Source organism: Sinohyriopsis cumingii, chromosome 6 (assembly GCF_028554795.1).
Source record: "Sinohyriopsis cumingii isolate HCF-2022 chromosome 6, ASM2855479v2, whole genome shotgun sequence".
NCBI lineage: Eukaryota > Metazoa > Mollusca > Bivalvia > Unionida > Unionidae > Sinohyriopsis > Sinohyriopsis cumingii.
In genome coordinates, this window is record NC_142966.1 from 84,386,239 (window position 1) to 84,407,232 (window position 20,994).

Sequence of the window (20,994 nt, forward strand, 5' to 3'; positions counted from 1 at the left end):
ATTTTAGTAGCTCGATATTAATTTAATCACACTTGCAGCTATAAAAAAACAAACGTTGATGGTTAACACAATTTGTGTTCTTGTCATTTCGTCTCTCGAAACATCCGCTCAACACAAAGTCACGTGAAGAACAATCGACCGGTCTTCTCCACCAATGAACTATCGCAAGTAAGAGACGCCCAGTAGGCTGACCCATGATAAAAGCGTGTTTCGTTTCGTTCCACTTGAAGCTATTGAAGGTACGTGTGTCTGGATTGACAATAAGTATGACACTTCAATCATAAGAGGGTTCAAGTACAGCTTGAGTTCAAAGTACGTAACGATCTTGTCTGATGGGAGATGAGAGCGTGATCTGATAGCTCGTCACCATGTGTATTCTTCAAATGATCTTACCAGTAATGTCGCTGCTGGTATGTACACCTTTATTATTGTACTTTGTTATTGCTACTTATGTATTTTCTGACAAGGATCGCTCGAATGTAATCATCAGACTTAAAGTTAATGGATCGACTGTACGTACTAAAATTCAGGCAAAACTAGTCAGAAAAAATACCTACCTCCCCCCAAATTAAAAGAATAAATATAAGAAAAACATAACAAAGCAAATAAACATTGCAGTTGGAAACATCCATGAATGGAACGCTCTTTTTGATTGGTTGAGCGTTTATATTTACAAAAGAAAAACTCGCGATACACTGTCTGAAACTTTGACCCCATTCCAATTTTGTATAATGACAGTCACTGCGAGTTATATTTCCGCTATATTGTTTACGAATGTTTCCAAAGTAACTTATAGTGATGTTAGTCATGCGTTTGTAGACTTATGGAAGTTAATGGTGACTTTACTGCCTCAAATATCCTTTTTAACTGGCTGCCACATCGCTGATAAAACTGAATTTGCAACAGATGAATAACAATTAACGTCTTCAAGTCAATAGCTACAAAATAAATATGCCATGAACAAAGCATGTGTGATTCATTATTAACAAAAATTCAACATAATGTTTTAAAATGATACTTTTTTTCACACAGTGAATGACGAATTTAATCCTAAGCGACATCATTTTGTAAGTAGGTTATCGTAGGAAACTATTGCCTTCAGTTAGTTCACTGTGTTAAGCAGTAAGAATCGTATCTTTTACATAGGGAATATATAAAAAGAGTACACAACAGTTTATTCCAGGTGTCCTAAGTGGTTAGAGCGTCCGCATCGGGAGTCGGAAGTCGCGGGTAGGAACCCCGGCCGAGTCATACCAAAAACTTATAAAAATAGTACTAATAGCTGCTTCGCTAAGCGCTCAGCATTAAGCGGTTACTGTTGGATTGGTCGGCTTGGTGTCGGGAAAATGTGACTGGGTGGGACATGATGCTACATATTTGTAACACCTGGAACATTTGTTTGAGCAAGTTTTCTATATCGTCAAACTCTTTAAATTATGCCAATGAAACAAAAAATGTAGGAACGACTGAAGGTTTCATCTCTGGGCTTCCGGAATCCTTGCCTACTTGTTTATTTCTCCTCCCTACCTCGCTATTCCTAAATTCGCCTTGGAAGATGACCTTATTGAATTAATGATACAATCATAAATCCCTAGTCGTGTCGCCATATACAGTTCAGTGTTTCTGTTTAGTCGTTTGATAAATCCACGATTCTAATATCTCAGATAAATGTACTGTCTTTAATTAGTTTTACTATTTTGATAGCAAAGTTTTACTTCGCTTCCTCTCTCTCACATTTGTGAGAATTTGAATATTTTCAAATTTAGCTTTATGGCCCTTGTTAATAATGGTGGCAGTTTTAAAAAGTCATTTGGAATGATGCTGGTGCTACTAATACGACGACTACTACTACTAGAGTTACTACTACTATCTCTCACGTGGTCTGTAGATGCTGCACATATTTAAACAAATAATTGATAAACACAATTGGTCTCAGATAGGTAATTAAAATTATGCAAGACCTGTTTGCTGTAAGCTAGTCAAATTTGCTAAATACATAGATGATATCACTGGCCAATCATGGTGGATGTAATTTGTTATGTTTCGACCCTTGTTATGCTGAGCTAGACAAAACAATATCTAAACATGTTTCTATCTGATTGGAATCAAGTGAAAGAAACCGTTCCTATCAAATTGCTGGTTACATTCGCACCATCCATAGACAACGATACATGTCGCATGTGTATGTCTGTCATTCTATACTTCCATCGGATTTTTGTCTTTCTGGCCAAGGTATATAACAGTCTTGACAGTCACAATATCGTCTCTTGCTTTAGAAAGGACTCTCTATAGACAAGAGGGCCCTTGTTCATATATACGAATATATACACAAATATGTATGTATGTATGTATGTATGTATGTGTGTGTGTGTGTGCGCGCGCGTGCATGCATGCATATATGTATGTATGTATGTAAGTGTGTGTGCGTGGGTAAACTGCGTCAATAATTTAGCTCATCACTTGCCGTGTGTGTGTATTTGTCTGGTTTCAAACATTTTCCTAAATCATACAGAAGATGTATGAAATATATGCTCGCATTTTACTGGAAATGAAAATACTTGCCTGAAAAACAAATTCTTGAGAAATGCAGCCTATCTTCTAACTTCTGATTTAACATTTTGGGTTATTTTTGTATCTTAAAATAAAACTAAAACTGATCTATATGGACTGATCTGATGAAAGATTTTGAGTACGAGAAAGTATTATCTCTCGACAAGACCTGTGAAGACATTTTGAGACAACAAAATATTACACTTTTGTGTCCTACATCTAGACACGATATTAATTTCAGATGTATATTTTAGCAGGCGACTGATGCAAGATCACTACAGCTCAATAGAGACCGACGGTCGCCAAGTAAGTATACTCTCACACTTAACCGCATTTTCAGTAATAACGTACAGCACACGAAAATTAGATGGCAACATTTACAAAATATTGGTCTGTATATTTTTATTCTTGACATTCATTATCCTATTTATATGTTTTTCACAAATAGGACTGTTCACTTATATATATTTGCTTTATTTCTAAATATGAATTCAGTTAATTGTTTTTATCACACTCATGAATACCAACGATTATTTTTGCCATTCTATCAGTATTTATTTTCTTTCTCCAAAATGTTTTTTGACTAATAAAACTAGTCATTAATAAAATATAAGCTTTATTCTCGCCCTCAAAATAAGCCAGTTAGTTTATTCTTTCAACATCTTCAAAAGATAAATCTATTACACAAACATCACAAAAGCCTTTGCACCTTCAATAGGATTTAGTTGTGATTGTTAGCCATATTGAATTGTACTCTTTATACAAGTACCCCTCGTTATTGTTTATTCATTAGCTCATAAACGATTGTGGCTGCCGTACTAGTTGATGCAAACTATAATAGTTTCCATCGGCGGATCCACAGGGCGCGCCCCTTCTCTTGAATAAAACATCTATTACAGGAAATCCACCACACCCAAAACTGCACCCTGAAAATACGGCTGCAATGCTTAAAGAATGAGCGAACACAAGCATAGTATTTCTTCCTTTTCAATTCATTCAAGCCTTACCCACGATTGTACCTTTGGTATTGCTTTACTCCTCTTGCTCGTTTTTATCCATATGACCTCAGTCTTGCTAGGAGATTCAATTGAGAAAATAGTGTTACGATTCTCTATGATCTGAAACTAAGTACCAGTGAAACCCAAAAAGTTTTGTAAACTTCAACAAATAGGTTATTTCCCCACAGTACAAAGTTAAAATTTAAAAGGAATTAAATCCCAAATAGTCCTAACTATTTTATCGCAAGCACAAGAGAATAAACTCTTCCGTACGAATTTCGTTGGTGATGCGAATGAATTGTATCTTTAATGTGATACTGTGCCAGTAGCCTTGAATGTGCTAATTTAATATCAAGTTTGATGTATCGAAATTATACAATCCAGAATGTTCTTGAATGAAATCTAAATAATTTCAAAACAGCGATTTAGTCCTAAATTCAGCGAGCGTTTAATAATACCGATGCATAATTTAAATAAATAAATTCTCCTCAAATTATAAATGAACAAAATTAAACCTTGATTCCGCTGGACGGATGTCGAAATAGGAATGAGTAGTTCTGATATAAGTAACTTTACATAACTCTCTCTCTTGACTTTTATCGCAATAACCATTTTCTGAAAATACCTTGTCATCGTAATGAACATTACTTATTTACGGTCGTGAACGCAGACGACTTCAGGGTGCATATACTCCTCATCTGCATTATCGATACAATTTAAAAAGAAACATAATTGTGTATCATTTCCATAGACTGCATTTTATTTCGCACAGTCTAACTATTAAATGTGTATGAATGTATATTTCCAGATATACAAAACATTCGCCTAGCAGGAAACGGAGGGACTATATATAAAGGAACGGTCGAAATCCAGGGCCCTAATGGTACATGGGGAACAATATGTGATGAAAGCTTTGACGTGAATGATGCTATAGTAGTTTGCAGAATGCTTGGATTTAGCAACACGTACGTAATTTAAATTTACCCCTCATTCTTAAATGTGAAAACGAAACATTTTCCTCATGCCCACCATTCTTCACTTATTCATTACATCATTCTTCTCACTTACATTAGCCTTATGAATTGTTTGCAGTAACTTTGCTTCGATAAAGTGGCTTTATTGTTGTACGAATAGTAATTGGGTTAGCAAAAGAGAAATTACTGGCACGTATTTTCAAGAGTTGTATAAAGACATCATCTACAGAAGATGTTTTAGCGTGAAAGTATAATGGAATTAAACTGTGTTAATTTAAGGGTCGAAGCCAACAAAGACTTAATCTCAGCAAATGTATGTGGTGGAGGTGATTAATTCAATAAATCACATTTATGTTGTACGTCGTGCGCTTATATAAAAGATGGAGCAGAATAGAGGGTGAACAGAACACTTGCTGCAAAGTCCATTTTTGAAAAACAATAATTCTTACAAAAATGAAAATATAAGCGTAATAACGTCGAATTTAAGCCTCTAACTAACCGAGAGTTTCTCTATTTGGGTTAGTTTTTCTCACTCTATCTTTGTCGTTCCTGTTTTTCAAAATTTGTATGGGAGTGTTTTGTTTACCCGTCGGACACTCAATTGTGGTCGCACCCTCTCTGCTGTAATTTGTGAGTAATTAAATCATTATTAAATCAAAAATGGAGTATCGTACAACTAGATTAGCTCGAGAGCGAATAGAGTCAATTAAGAAATATATTCCTGTTCGTAATGCTGTCAAGCAGGAACCACAAGCACGTCAGGGGTGTCACGTGGAATTTGCAGAAGGTACAGAGCAATTATTTAAACCAATTATCGAATCAAGCAAGACAATTGTTATAACAACTGAGTCGGTTCAAAAAACTCTTGAGACATTACCTCTTGATATTGCTGGCAGTCTTCAAACAGCTCAACCACCATCTCAGCAACCTCCTCATCCACAACCTGAAATTCAACTACAACCTCTGCCTAGAGTTAGAACTAACATCATGGAAACATTTACAACTGAAGGTATTACTACTATCAAAGAACAGACCAAATAATTGATATTGCCGGGTATGGATATCATGATAGAGATAAGTATATAAAACCGGAATATGTTAAAACTTTATAAAATGCTGATTGGTTTAGGGATGTATATCGCGTCGCTACTGATACTCAACAAATCAGATCTGAGGAAGATGTTAATAATGTTAACATTTTTAACCAGACAGTAAATGATCGTAGTAGACGATCAATTCTGGCAAGCAGACAAAAATAAGAAGAAATGAGGTTTCAACTTGAGAAAACAAAAGCAGAAAGCAAACTAAGAGAAAAAGAAATGAAATTGAAACTTGAGGAGGTTCAACGAGCAAGGAAACAAACAGAAGATTTGCAATTTGAAACACTTAAACCATGGATGAAATTATATTCTTCACCAAGTAAGAAAGAAGCAGAAGAAACAACCTGAATTGGTCTTTTTACTCGAGGAAGTGGTTTCATTACTCCATACCCAAGTAACGTCCTTGCCGATGTTAAAAGATTAGAAATTATCACTGGTCGAAAACGAGCTGGTAATAATTTTCCAGAAACTATTAATGAAGCAGGTGACATTTGTCGATGATTATTTACAGGCGATATCATGGATATTAATATTTATCGGTCTCTCATTGATGAGATCGTTGATGATTACCACATTGATTGAGGTATATAATTACACCAGTGACAAGAAATCAAGACGATCGTACATATTGTTCAACGTGACCTGTAATGGTCAGGGTGATACATTCGCGATTACCAACATACAACGTTACCTACAGAGATGAATTTGGTGATAATGTTCAGGGTCGGTTTAGAATGATATCCCCAAAAACAATATCGATTGCAAAACAATTATCAATGAAAGCTATTGATGTTGTTCGCGATGAAAGTATTGGTGTTGTTGCTAGTAAAGCATTCTCGGTAATCAAGGATAGACGACTAAAACCACAACCAGTAAAATTACCCAGCACTGAAGTTATGCCTGCAAATGTTAGTAAAATAATAAATCAAGCTGCAAATAAAACATTAGCAGAGTTGGCTGGTGTACACATATCAGAGACAGAAAACATATATCAGCAAGTTTAATAGCAGGAATTGGTCTTCGTGTTAGGCGATAATAATTATAATAAAATGTTCAAACGTGTATCTGATCCCACATTTGCCATGGATGCACCAGTTCTCAAAGATGAATCTGTACGCGATTATCAAGATTATTTTTATGACACACGTGTACCTAACGCACGAGTTTGAATTTAATTACTAGTTCAGGATACAAGTATATACGTTTACCTGCTACAGCGTTTATTGAAGTAGAAGGTAGACATTTTAAAGCAGATGATACAGCACACGGACTTTTAGACCGACCTGGTTTTGTTAACAATGGCATTATGACAATTTTAACAGTGCCAGATACATAACTGACGGAAATAATATTGAATCGTGTCTCGAAATGTTGATATTGCTACGACGATTTTGGGTCTGGCAAGATACTGCAATGATTTCTCGAGGTCAGCTGGTCTATCAATCATGTTTGCAAAAGATACCACTGATCACCCCGATGGTAGCAACGTGAGACTACATGTAGCTGGGAACGCATTTGCATCGATGAATGACAATGACAACTTTGGATTTGCAGCACGTAGATCAATGTTAAACGGAGAAGAAAATGTGTCATGTGCAATTCCACTATCACATACATTTGGATTTTGTAAACATGTTAGAAAAGTTATATTTGGTGCTAAACACATTGCGGTACTTGTAAGAAAAGTCACCAACAATGGTGCAATCTGGCGCCGAGCGTATATGATGCAGGTAAAGTATTCCTAACACAACTGTCACTGTGGATGCCAGTAATGACTCCACTGATTGACGAAGAACAACTGTTACTTCCTTTCATGAGTCAGAGCGGTAAATCAACATTGTCATGGTTGGCTATGAATACAGATAGCGTTAAAGTGATGCTGCTGGGTTATTCACATGGCATATATCATCACAACGTTAACATAGAGTATCAGCACCACAACATATATTCATCGCATTTCAGGAAAATGCCAGAATAGATTCGCAGGAACGAAATTCAGTGGTATGGACACACTTGGAGTTTCCGAAGTCTCCTTGAGAATAAACGAACATCAGGCACCTTCTGAAGATGTTCTGCTAAATTTTGATCAAAGTAATGTTGCACATGATTATTTACAGGCGATATCATGGATATTAATATTTATCGGTCTCTCATTGATGAGATCGTTGATGATTACCACATTGATTGAGGTATATAATTACACCGGTTTTCATCGGTTGATGACATTTATGAAGCGTGACCAGAATGTTGATTCTGGTTTACATATATCTCAGCAAGATTTCACAACATTATACCCAATCATATACAATCGTTTACTTTTCGTTGGAACATTTAGATTTATTCAGGCAATTTCTTGTTCATATACACGTCCGAGCTCGTGTAGCGTGACTATCCGCTGGTGGTTACATAACAATAGCTGCTATACTTAGCGATAAAACAATATTGCTTGAAGATGTAGTGGACAAATTAGAGTTATTAATGCCCCAGACGAAAACACGTAATTAAATTGCTCATGATATTAAAAATGTTATAGCATCATGTTAGTATCAATAGGACTCTCAATCAGATGAAAAAGCTTCAATCAATATAAAACAAGAATTCTGGAACAAAAATAACACGAAAAAAGGATCAGATCAGAGGTGATCAAAATCAACTGAACGTCAACTCAAGCACTTAAATTACGCCAAACGATTAAATACCGGTGTTAAATTTGATCTTTCTGCGGATGCCATTCAAGAAGTATTTAAAACAGGTAGTATATTTCTTCAGTTGTATCAGCGGAAATAGCCGCTGAGCCTCCAACTGTTGCAAACGCAGCTGCACTTGATGTTGTGTGAAGTGCGGCTGGACTGACATTAAATAAGGCAACAGGAAAATGAATAGAGACTTCCAAATAATAAGGGAAATAGTCTACGATTGCCAGGGACCCATCATTGGTACGGAAAAGGGCTGAGACTTCCAATTACACTTCCTATCTCATATTTCGATTTAACTGATGTCGTTAAACAGTTAAATATAAAATACTTCAGATGTTTTTTTAATGCGCGATCAATGACCAAAACAACCAAACAATATTAAAACAGTCATTATTAATCTCGATAAAAAGTTCCGGTCCTGTTATTCATTGGATGGCAAGTGCAATTGATCCACGTGGAATTGTTTATTTTGATTCGTATTAATTAGCGCTACCGAAAGAATTTTTAAATTGCATAACTACAATAACACCTGCAGTCTGGTATTTAAAATTACCAACACAACAATAACCGGTCTGCCAATATGAGGACGTGAAGTAGTTGCTGTACTCAACGCTGTGTCAAAGTCCTTATTACCACCTCATAAAGTGCAGACGATTCAACATTTTAAAGGATCTTAAAGTATAATGGTAGATATTTAAGGAAGATCTTCTCTGAGTAAGACTCAGGGCAAACCTTAAGGCGATTTATCTAAATATGCAATCCTTGACGAGGTCAAGGATGAACTCGCTAATGTTTTGAGTCTTGCAAATGTGAGCCAAACTTAGGTGGATGCTTTTCAAGACAAACAAGGACGATTAAAGACTAGTAATATCCCGTTGACATATTTTATTCTGCGGATTCCAGAGCCCACAGAAAATAACTTAGGGGTATTTACTAAAAAACGGTAAAATTAAAAAATCAGAGGAATCAGTTTTTTAAATCATGGCATACATTGCTAGGCGTATCAGAAGAGATGAAGATATTATGTGCGATGATCTCAATATGAGTAACATATAATATCATTGCAAATAATATGCACATTCACAAACACAAAATTACATGATTATATAATAAAATTACATACAGTGACATTATCGTACTCCAAATTATTTTCGTTAATAGCATCAAGCCTTAGTGATGGAAAATTATCAGATGCTGAGTTCACGGAGATGATTAACATTTACAAAGAAATAATGGCTGTAATATAATGCACGCCCGATTTAAATAATGATACTAGTAATGATAATAATAATAATTATGTCAACCCCGAACGAGATATAATATCAGATTGTCGTTAATAAAAATCCTTCATTTAGCTCAACCAATCCTGAATTTAGTGGTAACGTTCCAACTGCAATTCCAGCGAGAGAAATAACACTATCACAATTACGAGTATATCATAGTTCGCCAAATATTAAATCAAATGCATTCGGTTGATTACCAGCAAATAATGGGGCCCCGAGTGGCCGAGTGGTCTAAAGCGCTCTTCGTTACGGATCACTGCCATCTCACCTCTGTCTGCGTGGGTTCGAGTCTCGGATTCAGCCAATGTGGATATGTGAGAAAGTTTGCCAGTAGCTTCTCGTGGGTCGGTGGTTCTTTCCGGGGTTTTCCTGGGTTCTTCCTCCACCATTAATATCGCGTGCTGAAAAATGGCGTTAAACCCTACAACAACAACAACAACCAGCAAATAATTCACACACCCGATGGAACTCCCGACTGGCAAGTTATTGGAATTCCCACGGCCAGTAATCAAATTGAACACATCAACGATGAATTCCAGCCTATGACGGAAAAGAATCCAAAATCGCTATCACTGTTCATGAACCAACATTATCAGTTTTGACAGAAATTGTGTTTGACTGAGGTGATAATATAACGTATCAAATTCCTCCATACCCAAACGTAAAAGCAGCTAAACAGTTGTCTCTAAGACAGTACGCCATCACAGAAAAAACAATTAATACATTTTATAGTACCAGCATTTAATATGGACTAATTAAAAAAAATCACTCAACTAAGTCATCAATGAAAACATTTCTAAAAATAATAGCCGTATGGAACAAATAGCCCAGCCATCAAATATTCTCAAATTTAACAATGACCCGTACGGTTGCGGCCGACATATTTCACCGGAAATTGTTAATATTACATCAACGATCGCAGTCAATCTTGTATGTGGTGCAATTGACGGCAGCTATCAAGTAGATCTTGACAAATTTAATCAGACACAAGAATGATATATTTTATATATATTTACACCTCGAGTACCTCCTGAATATTTGATCGTAAAGCAACCAATTAATGCGGTTTATTTGCAATGTCATAATCTGCTAATATCAAGGATACATTTCAAACTTACTGACCAATGCGGAAAGTTGCTTGATTTACGGAATGAACTCTGAATATAAATTTGTATGTATGATGATAGAATTTCACGTAGGTGATTGATTATCAATCCTGGTTCATGACCAGGGGAAATACAATATATAAAAAAATGAATACTGATTCTCGTTCATGATATATGATTTTAAAAAGTCAAGGCAGTCAGATTTTATAATTGATTAGTAATCGCAATCATGAAAATCAGTAAAACAATTTACAACGTGATGCGTAAATTACCCGATTAACTTAGATTATCAAACAATTTTATCAAAGTGATAAGTATATTGCCCATAATTTTTCAGATTATCGAACAATTTCACCAAATTGGTGGGGTGAATGATACTTAAAATAATAAAAATCTTAAAGGAAACAGAAAATTGCATACAATTATTACGATCAAAATAAAAAAATATTATTATCAGAATAAACAAATTATTATCAAATTGAATATTATCAGAATAAATGTTATAATCTTATTCTTAACTGATTCTCAAATTTAATATGGTGAATGGTACTCGTAATCGTTAAAATTCTACTAAAACAGAAAATTACATAAAATGTTACTATCAGAATAAATATTATTATCAGAATAAATATTATAATATTGATATTCACCGATTCTCAGATTTGTTCCGGTTAATACTACCATTAATTGTTAATATCCTACGAAAAGCAGAGAATTACATAACACATATTATTATCAGAATATATTATTATTATTATTATTATTATTATTATTATTATTATTATTATTTTTATTATTATCGAACGATCTTCTCAAATCCATTTAATTGCTGATTAAATTACCGTTCAGGTGGCCTAACGGTTAGAGCGTCTTCCTAGGATGTGGGAGGTCGTGGATTCAATCCCCGACCGAGTCATACCAAATACTTACAAAAATGGTACTAACTGCTGCCTCGCTGGGCGTTCAGCATTAAGAGGTTAGTGTTAGGACTGATTTGCCTGGTGTCAGGGTAATGTGACTAGATGGAACATCATGTTACATGTTTGCGGCATGATGCCCCATTGTAAACGTCACTATAAACTGCCACATTGAAGACGTTGTACAATTGTTAAAACTACGTTAAAAATCCAAATCATGTCATATCCCATCACTAATTTTCGAAGGGTCAAACCTCACGCGCTTTTCTAATTCAGTTTTAGATTTATTGACAAATTCTCATAAAACACCGTCTGAAGTAATGTTTCTTGTTTTTTTTTATATCTGATTCTGATTAAATTTCTACTAAAATATGAACAAAAATTAAGACAATTATCAATAAATCCTTAAATCACTTAGAGAACTGCGTGAGGTTTGGCCCTTTGAAAATCGGTAATTTCACGGATTTTGTACTAACAAATCGACTAAAATCAATGAAAAAACGATACATTTTTATCAGAATCTCAGGTTTTTATTAGACAATTAGCATTAATAATAAATATTACTATTATCAGAATTAAAAAATAAATAATATCAGAATAAGTATTATCAGAATAAAACATATTTTCAGAATCAGACTAAATGTTTCAGAAATAAATCTGAGCCGGTATATATATTATCAGAAATAAAAGTAAATAAATATTTTATCATAAATACATCTGAATCAGGACACATTATATCAGAAATAAAAAAAAATATGTATTATTATCAGAATAAAAATATCTTATTTTCAGAATCATAATAAATATTATTATCAGAATAAAATTAAAAATCGAATTTGTTGGGATAAAATATAATTAAAAATATTAATTATATAACTGATTTTATAAGTTGATGTGGTTATATGGTACTTAAAGTCTTAATTTTAAGGTTGAATGAGAATAATAATTTTAAGGTTGAATGAGAATAAATATTATTGTCAGAAATGAATCTGAAAGAGAATAAATATTATGAGAATTAAATCTTTTCACAATCCTTTACACCTTATAAAGATAAAGCGATCCATGCCACAAATGTCTCTTTCACAATTACTGACACTGCTTTCATTTTCACGATCAGACCTATTCTTTTTACTTTAATAGTCATGAATAAGCCTAAGCAGAACGTTTTGCAGTGTAAAATGTATTAAGGAAGTAGAAGATACTTGGATTATCAGTGACAAATGTGACCTTGTTCGATTACACCAAGGCATTGGAGATACTGTAAAATTGACCAAAAATTCCAAAGCAGGAATATTGACTGGTATTGACAAACCGTATTATGAAAGTGCGTGTCCTGTGACCGCACTTATTCATTATATATATCAGCTGAATGACAATCCAAGCGTTCATGATCTAAAACCAATGAAATTTTCGAAAACAAATTGCGTAGCCAAACGAGTAATGGAACATTGTACATACGCGATACGAGGAAATAAAATAAGGGATCTAAGACGTAAAAAAACAAACAAAAGGGATGAATCTGTCAAGGATAAAGGAGGTACGATAAATGATGTTGCTGAATTAGGAAAGAAATTAAAATTCCAAATAACATTAAAAAGAATAACAGGAAAGGGTTTGTACGAATTGAAATATAAATCGAAATGAGCTCCGATAAATATTATTGATCATAATGAGCACGCGTGGACATCGGCTAGTACAATATTTCCACGAAGTCTAACTGTTAAATTTTACCAAGGAGATATATTTAATTTTATTAACGAAATAAGTAAACGTGATCCTGTATCATTATGGTTAATTCAGATCTCCGCAGAAAATGACAACGAATTAATAAAATCTGATGGAAGTATCTGCATCGAAAAATTAAGTTTATCGCCTTGTAAGACCCAAGGGTGAGATTTATCGCACACAATCTCTCCACGAAGAAATGAAAAATCTTCCGTTGAAATAAACCTATAAAGATGTCATGCATACAGTATAGCTCAGTAATTGCTTTACGATTCCATCAATCGCCTCTCATTTTGCTAGATAGAGAAATTCGTGAAATTCTAAGAGGTTTTATTTTCTCGAAGATATAATAGCGAATACGGGCACAGTGGATTAGGGATACCATATACGAGTATAATGATGTTATCTCGGTTCATATGTTTGCATGTGATCCCAGAAGTTTCCTTGGATGACCAGAGTATCGATAAATGGATCACAACCAGATGTTGACCTGACTGGATTCGCTTGTTTCGAGTCTTTTCAGTTTGCCGAAGATCTTCATCCAATTTGTTAGGTCTCGTTTGGCAAATATATTTCAGAACAAATTGAGGGCACAAACAGTATTATTAGGGTACATGCTTGATGTAAAAATAATATTATTCTTAACAGTAAGTGAAACAATTATGTAATATCGTCCACAAAACGTTTGGTTACCACATCAAAAGAAATATTCTGGTGATGAAAATCCTGACATAACCAATTTTGAGAACAAAATCGCAAAAGATTTTGGCAGAAAATTAATTGGTAAATTTACCCAAGGAGTATCATATGACCATGAACGACAGTGTACAATATTGATTATAGATGATACTGAACTATATTTTATAATTAATGATGCCACGAAGAGAAACATATTTATGAGTAGAAACAAAGTTTTCGTAACAAAAGGAACTCAAATAGGTACAGTTGTGAGTTATATTGATGGTGAGTCACTGCAGTATACTCATTTAAGATCTTCAATGCTTGCATATGTTTCGATAACTGTAGCATCGATGACAAAGATATTTCCTGGTACCGCGGTTAGAGTCGCTCCGGATTCATTTTATATCAATAAAAACGTGAAGGATTATTAGAACAATTTCATATTGGTGCTTATGCATCATGGAGCGAATGGAGAATAAAACAACAAAATATACTGAGTTATGCTGAATCTACCGACGTTGAAATCGAACATATTTATTAAAAAAAATAATCAAATATAAAAATTATCATCAGCACCATTGGTATATGATCCTGTAGCTAGACACAAGACTGTTTATCTTAATGGACCGGGAGGTTCTTGTAAAACAACACGTGAGATCGAATTAGTTCGTCAGAGTTCTTCAAACACTGTTGATATGGTTGTTTTAACACCTGCACATAGACTCGCCAGGGAAATGAACGAACCAGGAATTAAATCTCATACTTACCATAGCTTCTGTCGGCGTAAGGATGATACATGGACTTCTGAAGGAATAGGTGAAACATATATTCCAATGATTATATTTTTGGGATGAAATAATATACAGTGTCGCTAGAAACACTACAAATTGTTCTTGTTCGGTTGATCACACAAAATATTGCTGTTATAATGTGCAGCGATGATGGTCGACCACCACCTTTTGTTTGATTGCCCCTGCACGAATGATTAAATAATTATGTTAATTATTATGACGAAATAAATGATGATCATAGAGCACTTCACCCAGAATTAAGAGAGTTTAATAAATTAATCAGATTAGAAAAGAAAGAAAAAATTAAATGTGAAATAATGAGTGAAATAATTTCAGAAACTCCTATTAACAATGTTTGGAATTAATGGAGATCAGATGATTTGATAGTTGCAAGTAGAAGGATAGTGCGTGATTCACTTCAACAACAATTATTTATGTTACATAAAGACAATGTTCAAATCTACCCTTAAGATCGTGTTATCGACCAGTAGATACGCGACGACAGAATATTGCAGTTGATATACCAGGATCATTAGGGATTAACTATCTCTGAAACTCATATTTGGATTGTTGATGATCATATCGAATGGTCAGATTTAGTTAATCACGCAGTATGTTGCGTTAAAAGAATATATCAACTGTGGAGGGTTATTATAGACTTTACAGAAACCGCTGGTAACACCAAAAATGTTGGCGATAATGTTATTGTTAATGATGTGGTAAGACAAAAATTAGTCGGTTATAAAAACTGTAATAAACAAACAAGCGCGAATTTGATCTCGATGCTGAATTTATCATGACATTAAAACAACACAGTAATGCTACGACAATATCCAAATAATAATCCAAGGCAATATAACATAGAAAAGATTAATAGTAATTTTGGTCACTCACGCGAAATTGAGATGCTCACCTCTCCTGAATGTAATCGATGTCGGGGCGCTAGTTTACAAAAGTGAATGTGGTGTTAATTGTGTGTCGTTATGAATTTCTTGTAATTGTTCGCGTAAAAATCCATGTTGAGAAGCAGTTGAATCTAATCTGTAGATTGCGGGTCTACACGTATATCTTACCACGCTGGAAATGTGATGTGTCGTAATGCTCCAAATAGGATCAGTCGCTCTATTTTACCACCTTGAAAAATTCTGAAGACATTAATAATACCGAAAATAAAGGATGTCGACATTAAATTGTGTTGGGCTGATGTAGGAATACATATGATCACAATAATGTATTACGTACAATGGAAAAGTAATTAAAGATTGGTAAGGTAATCCATACCATTAAGACATTTATTGCAGGTTGTGATCTTGGTTGTAGGTCGTGGTTCCGTATTGCTAAGAGGTAATATATATTTGTACTGATTATGTATTGTATAATGAGTTACTTCTGAATAAATTCATCATATGAGATTGTATTCATATTTGCCATACTGAATATGGAGAACATGTCCTGTAGAAAAACCTTTGAGAGATGTAGGAAACATTTCCATCCTTTAAGGAGATATTCATGTCATTTTGATTTCTTTGCAAAAAACATATGGAGCAATGCGAAATGAAACATGTAGATAAAAAGGCAATTTAAGCAACATTTAAGGTGTTACATCACCGAAAAAAAAAACATCCGATTATTTGGACTTTATATTCCATGGTACTTTGATCTAGACATAGAATATATCAACGAATGCGCGTAACATAGAGACAAATTCTTCTGCTGTAAGAATGCACTAATTGTAATAGTCAGTTGGTATAATACCATCTAAACTATTCGTCGGTGGGTAACGCTAATTTGAGAAGACCCAATAGACCTAATCTAAGTTTACAATGTATATAAACCACGCTCAAATATAAATTAAACCAATGGAAATTTTATAAATGTTTCAGCATGTGGAGACTACTATCATAAAAGTATGTAATCTTGGAACAAGCGAATGCTTTGTAAGACATATTTAGGTAACACATCCGGTGAATGTGCTGTGCTGTTGAAGGCTATGTAAAGTCATTCTTCTATCACATATCTCATTCAAAAGGAATAATCTGCTTATATGCCTCGGTCACAACAGATCAGTTTTAGGAGTGATATAAAAACGATTTTGTATTTTTGTTACTCATCTGGTTCACAGTGTTCTACCCCACATGCGTTTTCCTCAAATCACACGTTTATGGAAGCGAACGTGTGGATTGTAATCCGTGAAGGGTAGCAAAAGGTACCCACGCAACAGGATAATCACGTGGGTTAAAAGAGAGTGACCCACATTCTTAACCAACAAAACCGGTGTTGTGACACTGCTATTATCAATCACTCGATTACAAATCATAAGAGTGCTCACACTTGCAAATTGGAATAAAGTTACTTGTTTTTCATCACCTGTAAGTCCACTACCTCGATTGGCTCACCCCAATTCCGTATATGTGCTAGAACTCAGCTATGCTAATTATTTAGCTTCGAAGGCTATTGAATTCAGTTTACTGATCGTATTGAGACTACTCTGTACCGTCCCGAGATGTTCTGAATGGAAAAGTATTCATAAATGCATGGTGAAGAGATGATTGTATAGCTCTGGCAGTCACGCTTTTACTATAGATATGACTCCGATTGGTGTACCTCTAATTCCGATTGGTGTACCAATTATTTTTGCACAGTCCTGATGGCCTCCACATCCAGACCAACGGTGGTTAATGCGACGGTTCCACAAATAGCTTATGCGGCTACCAACAGGCATTATTATTTCGTGGGTAGCTTGGTTCCCTTGCCTTAATCTTACAACTGTTTCTCCACTAAAATTCATGTTTCTCGTCACGTTGTATAATTACTCAAAGGGCCAATCTTGATCAGTTACAACACGCCCACACACTTATAAATATTTTCTTTTTACTGTTACAACTGTCATACAAGTATAGCTTCTTGGAGCCTAGCACCACGCTTATATATATATCCATACTGATTACACCATTGAATAATGTCTCAAACGATCGTTCTGTCTTCGTGCAAACAATATTATCCGAATAAGTGAGTCTTTATTAAGTAACAGTTGATGTTGTTGTCTTCAAGGTTGAATCAAGGTTAGTGGAATATAATTAACTTGGAGTGCAACAAGAGTGGGTTCAGCGATGAATTTAATTTTTTCATAATAAGAACGATCCCTGAATGTTTTCATTGCTGGAGGTGCAGTCAACGGTTGGGCTTTTTAAGAGCTAGTGCAATGATGTTTACATATTAGACGGTCCTAACGGATGATTTCTATTTGGCCCTTAGCCAGATTATTTTCCATTGCATACAAGGATATGTTAGCACTGTTTTGAAGCTGACTTGTGTCGGCAAGTGGAGCGAAATTGCTAGCAATGTTCGCACCATTGGTCAGCTTATCCAACACACTGTCAGTCAATTCCGAACCTCATCATAGCAGTCAGACTACATCACGTATACGTACTGATAAATCCAATTGTAAACACAAGCGCCAAAGACGGTTAATACTGAGTCACCAGCAGTATTTCATCCAATATTTCTTTTTTAAGTCCTTATTAATTTTGAAAGAGCTGCATCCGAAAATGGTGTATGTATTGTATGATTAAGATCTGACCTGAACAAAGAATATTTAGATTCTAATGTTGGAATAAGGGCCATCAATATTTACATGTGAACATGTGTATACTTGACATTTTGTTTTCTTTATATATTATTAGAATATTTGATAACTTAGGGTTATCAACCATGGCTTTGTTCTCAATGCATTTTATATTAATGAAATGTTTTGTTGCATCATCATCATCATCATAGATTGGCTATCTTGTATTAGTTGAATTCGGGTTTTATTCCTTATAAAAATATTTCGAATATGTGGTGACGTGGGCTTTGATAACAGCAGTTGATATACCAGAGTTTTTTATTTATCATACGTCATTGATCACGGTCAGCTTTTGCACCATAGTACTTCGCAGTCTTTCAACATATTGGATGTCCACGTCAGATGTTATAATGGTCAAGTTCAATTCTCATAAATCATAAGCTCACAGATCATCGGTCAACGTCACCAACAACCTGGCTGATAAGCGGAGCCAAATCCGCTTTCTTGGTGAACTCTCCAAGATCTACATCAGTTCCGGGTTTAGTTGAAAGGCGTGTCATTTAGGGTATATGGTCTGAATAATGATGAGCTTTTCTGAAACATCACAGAAGGTCAGTAGCCTTTACATACTCCGTTCCGTTTCTGGCGAGTCGGTGGACTATAGAGTGTTTTTGAATAACTCTATGATGTCATTATTAACAAAAACCGATCTTGTATTTGCAACCATAAACATGATTGTTTGCCTGTATACATTTTGCTTTTTTTTAAGATGACCTCAATTAGAAGAGAAAACATGGACATGTCTTGCACTTATAATTATATTTTGATTGAGCATGGTCAATATTTTATTGTCAAGGTCTCCCAGCCCATAATCGACACGCACCGTCCTGATACACAAGCAGAAAAGGAATGTGTGTCAAACGGATATTTATGACATGAAGCATACACAAGTGATGCGGGAGTAATCGATATCAAATAAAGCGGTTCCACATTTGGGGAAAACTCAAACAGTATATAACCTGACAGGCTAGATCTGAAGAAGGTCCGCTTTTATAATTGCCACTGATAGCATCACAGGTTAAATTATCCGAACTGGTGAGGTAATCTTGACAATGAATGGCGCGATATGGTATCCCATGCATACAAATCGCTTGTCTTCGGGAATGTCTTCGGTTCACCTAACGTTTATATTTTTGACAACCGTGTGATATATGAATACAGAGATGATTCGAGAGAGATGACAGAGCTGTGTGTGGGCGTATATACACGTATACACATTTTAGGGCCATTAATGTAATTCTCCATCTAATGAATTAATTGTTCGACTAAAGGGTACTAACCGCCCACGGAAGGTTCGGTATAATTTTAATTGACGTCACTCTCAACGGAAAGCACAAGCGAGTTATTTGCAGCAAGATCACCAAACGGTACTGATCGGATACTAGCCCAACTGTAATAAACTCAGAACCACGCCAGTAAAATAGGAAGTACATATGTCTTCCATGAGCTTTTACAGCAAGACATGAATCATTATTGGGTCCATATCATTGGTGAGCCAACCGAACCCACATGTGTTTCCAAACTATCTACAAGACCACGAGGGTCACGCGGCTCACTAGGGCCTTTTCCTTTATTTGGGTGTTGCTTTAGACACCTATTAACGTTTTCTTTTGTCCGTTCACCTTGTTCTTCTGGTCTGCACAATTTGGATGCAGGTTGTTGCTCTAGCCATCCTTTAATTTGTTCGTGTTTGCTTAGGAATTTGTCATCTTCCATCAGTGGCACAGACGGTGATACACGTTTTGGTTGGTGTATAGAATAACTTCTTTCTTCTTACTGTTCCTGTGTTGGTGTTAAAAGTCATAAACAGTAGCTATTATTGGCACCATAGTTCCGTACAACAATACTGAAATAGTATTTTCCTCAGAATAGCACGCAACATTACATTTTCACTAATTCCTTAAAGTGCATCGTTCTGCAATTTAAATAGCCAGCAATCTTTTTACATCGCTGTGAGCCTTTAGAAGAACGTTAATACATGCTTTTTTAGACAAATAAATGCAGTCGCTTATGTAGAATGAATATACGATTATATTCTCTTTTAGCGGTTCTCCTACTGCATACCAAAGTGCCCATTTTGGCCAAGGCACAGGACCAATTTGGCTCGATGACCTTGGATGCAGCGGAAACGAAGCGAATCTAGAGCAATGTACATCAAATGGATGGGGACTTCATAATTGTGGACACGGTGATGATGCAGGAGTAGCTTGCGACTTCGGTGAGTTGTTTATTGTTAATACAACATAATACAAACATGTGCATTAATTCGTCTTTACCTTACGCATACCGTTTTAAAGACAATAATGTTTGCGGTTTTGCATTGCATAAATATATAGGTCGCTTCTGCATGATAACTGGGAGATAGCTGAGTTTATTTGCAGTACGGGTACGATTTCTGCTAGGAACTAAGTAAAATTATGTAACAAGTACAGTTATATCAGTGTCACTGCATGCATATTTATTTCATGTAAATATGCTTGCTTTTCGCTCTGGTACATATGTGCTACCTTACCATTTTGTGTGTATATACCTTATATTTATAAACGGG

General features: G+C 35.1%; 1 protein-coding gene across 1 annotated transcript in view; it reads left to right on the top strand.

The window, feature by feature from the left end:
- Positions 1-275: 275 nt before the first annotated feature.
- LOC149797355 (scavenger receptor cysteine-rich domain-containing group B protein-like) overlaps positions 276-20,994 on the top strand; it is a 49,710-nt gene continuing 28,991 nt past the window's right edge. Inside the window, exons 1-4 of the mRNA XM_089960749.1 lie at positions 276-410; positions 2,805-2,856; positions 4,357-4,513; positions 20,492-20,664. Coding sequence (XP_089816875.1) covers positions 369-410; positions 2,805-2,856; positions 4,357-4,513; positions 20,492-20,664 — 424 coding nt within the window. The 5' untranslated portion in view covers positions 276-368. The remainder of the gene's footprint in view (positions 411-2,804; positions 2,857-4,356; positions 4,514-20,491; positions 20,665-20,994) is intronic.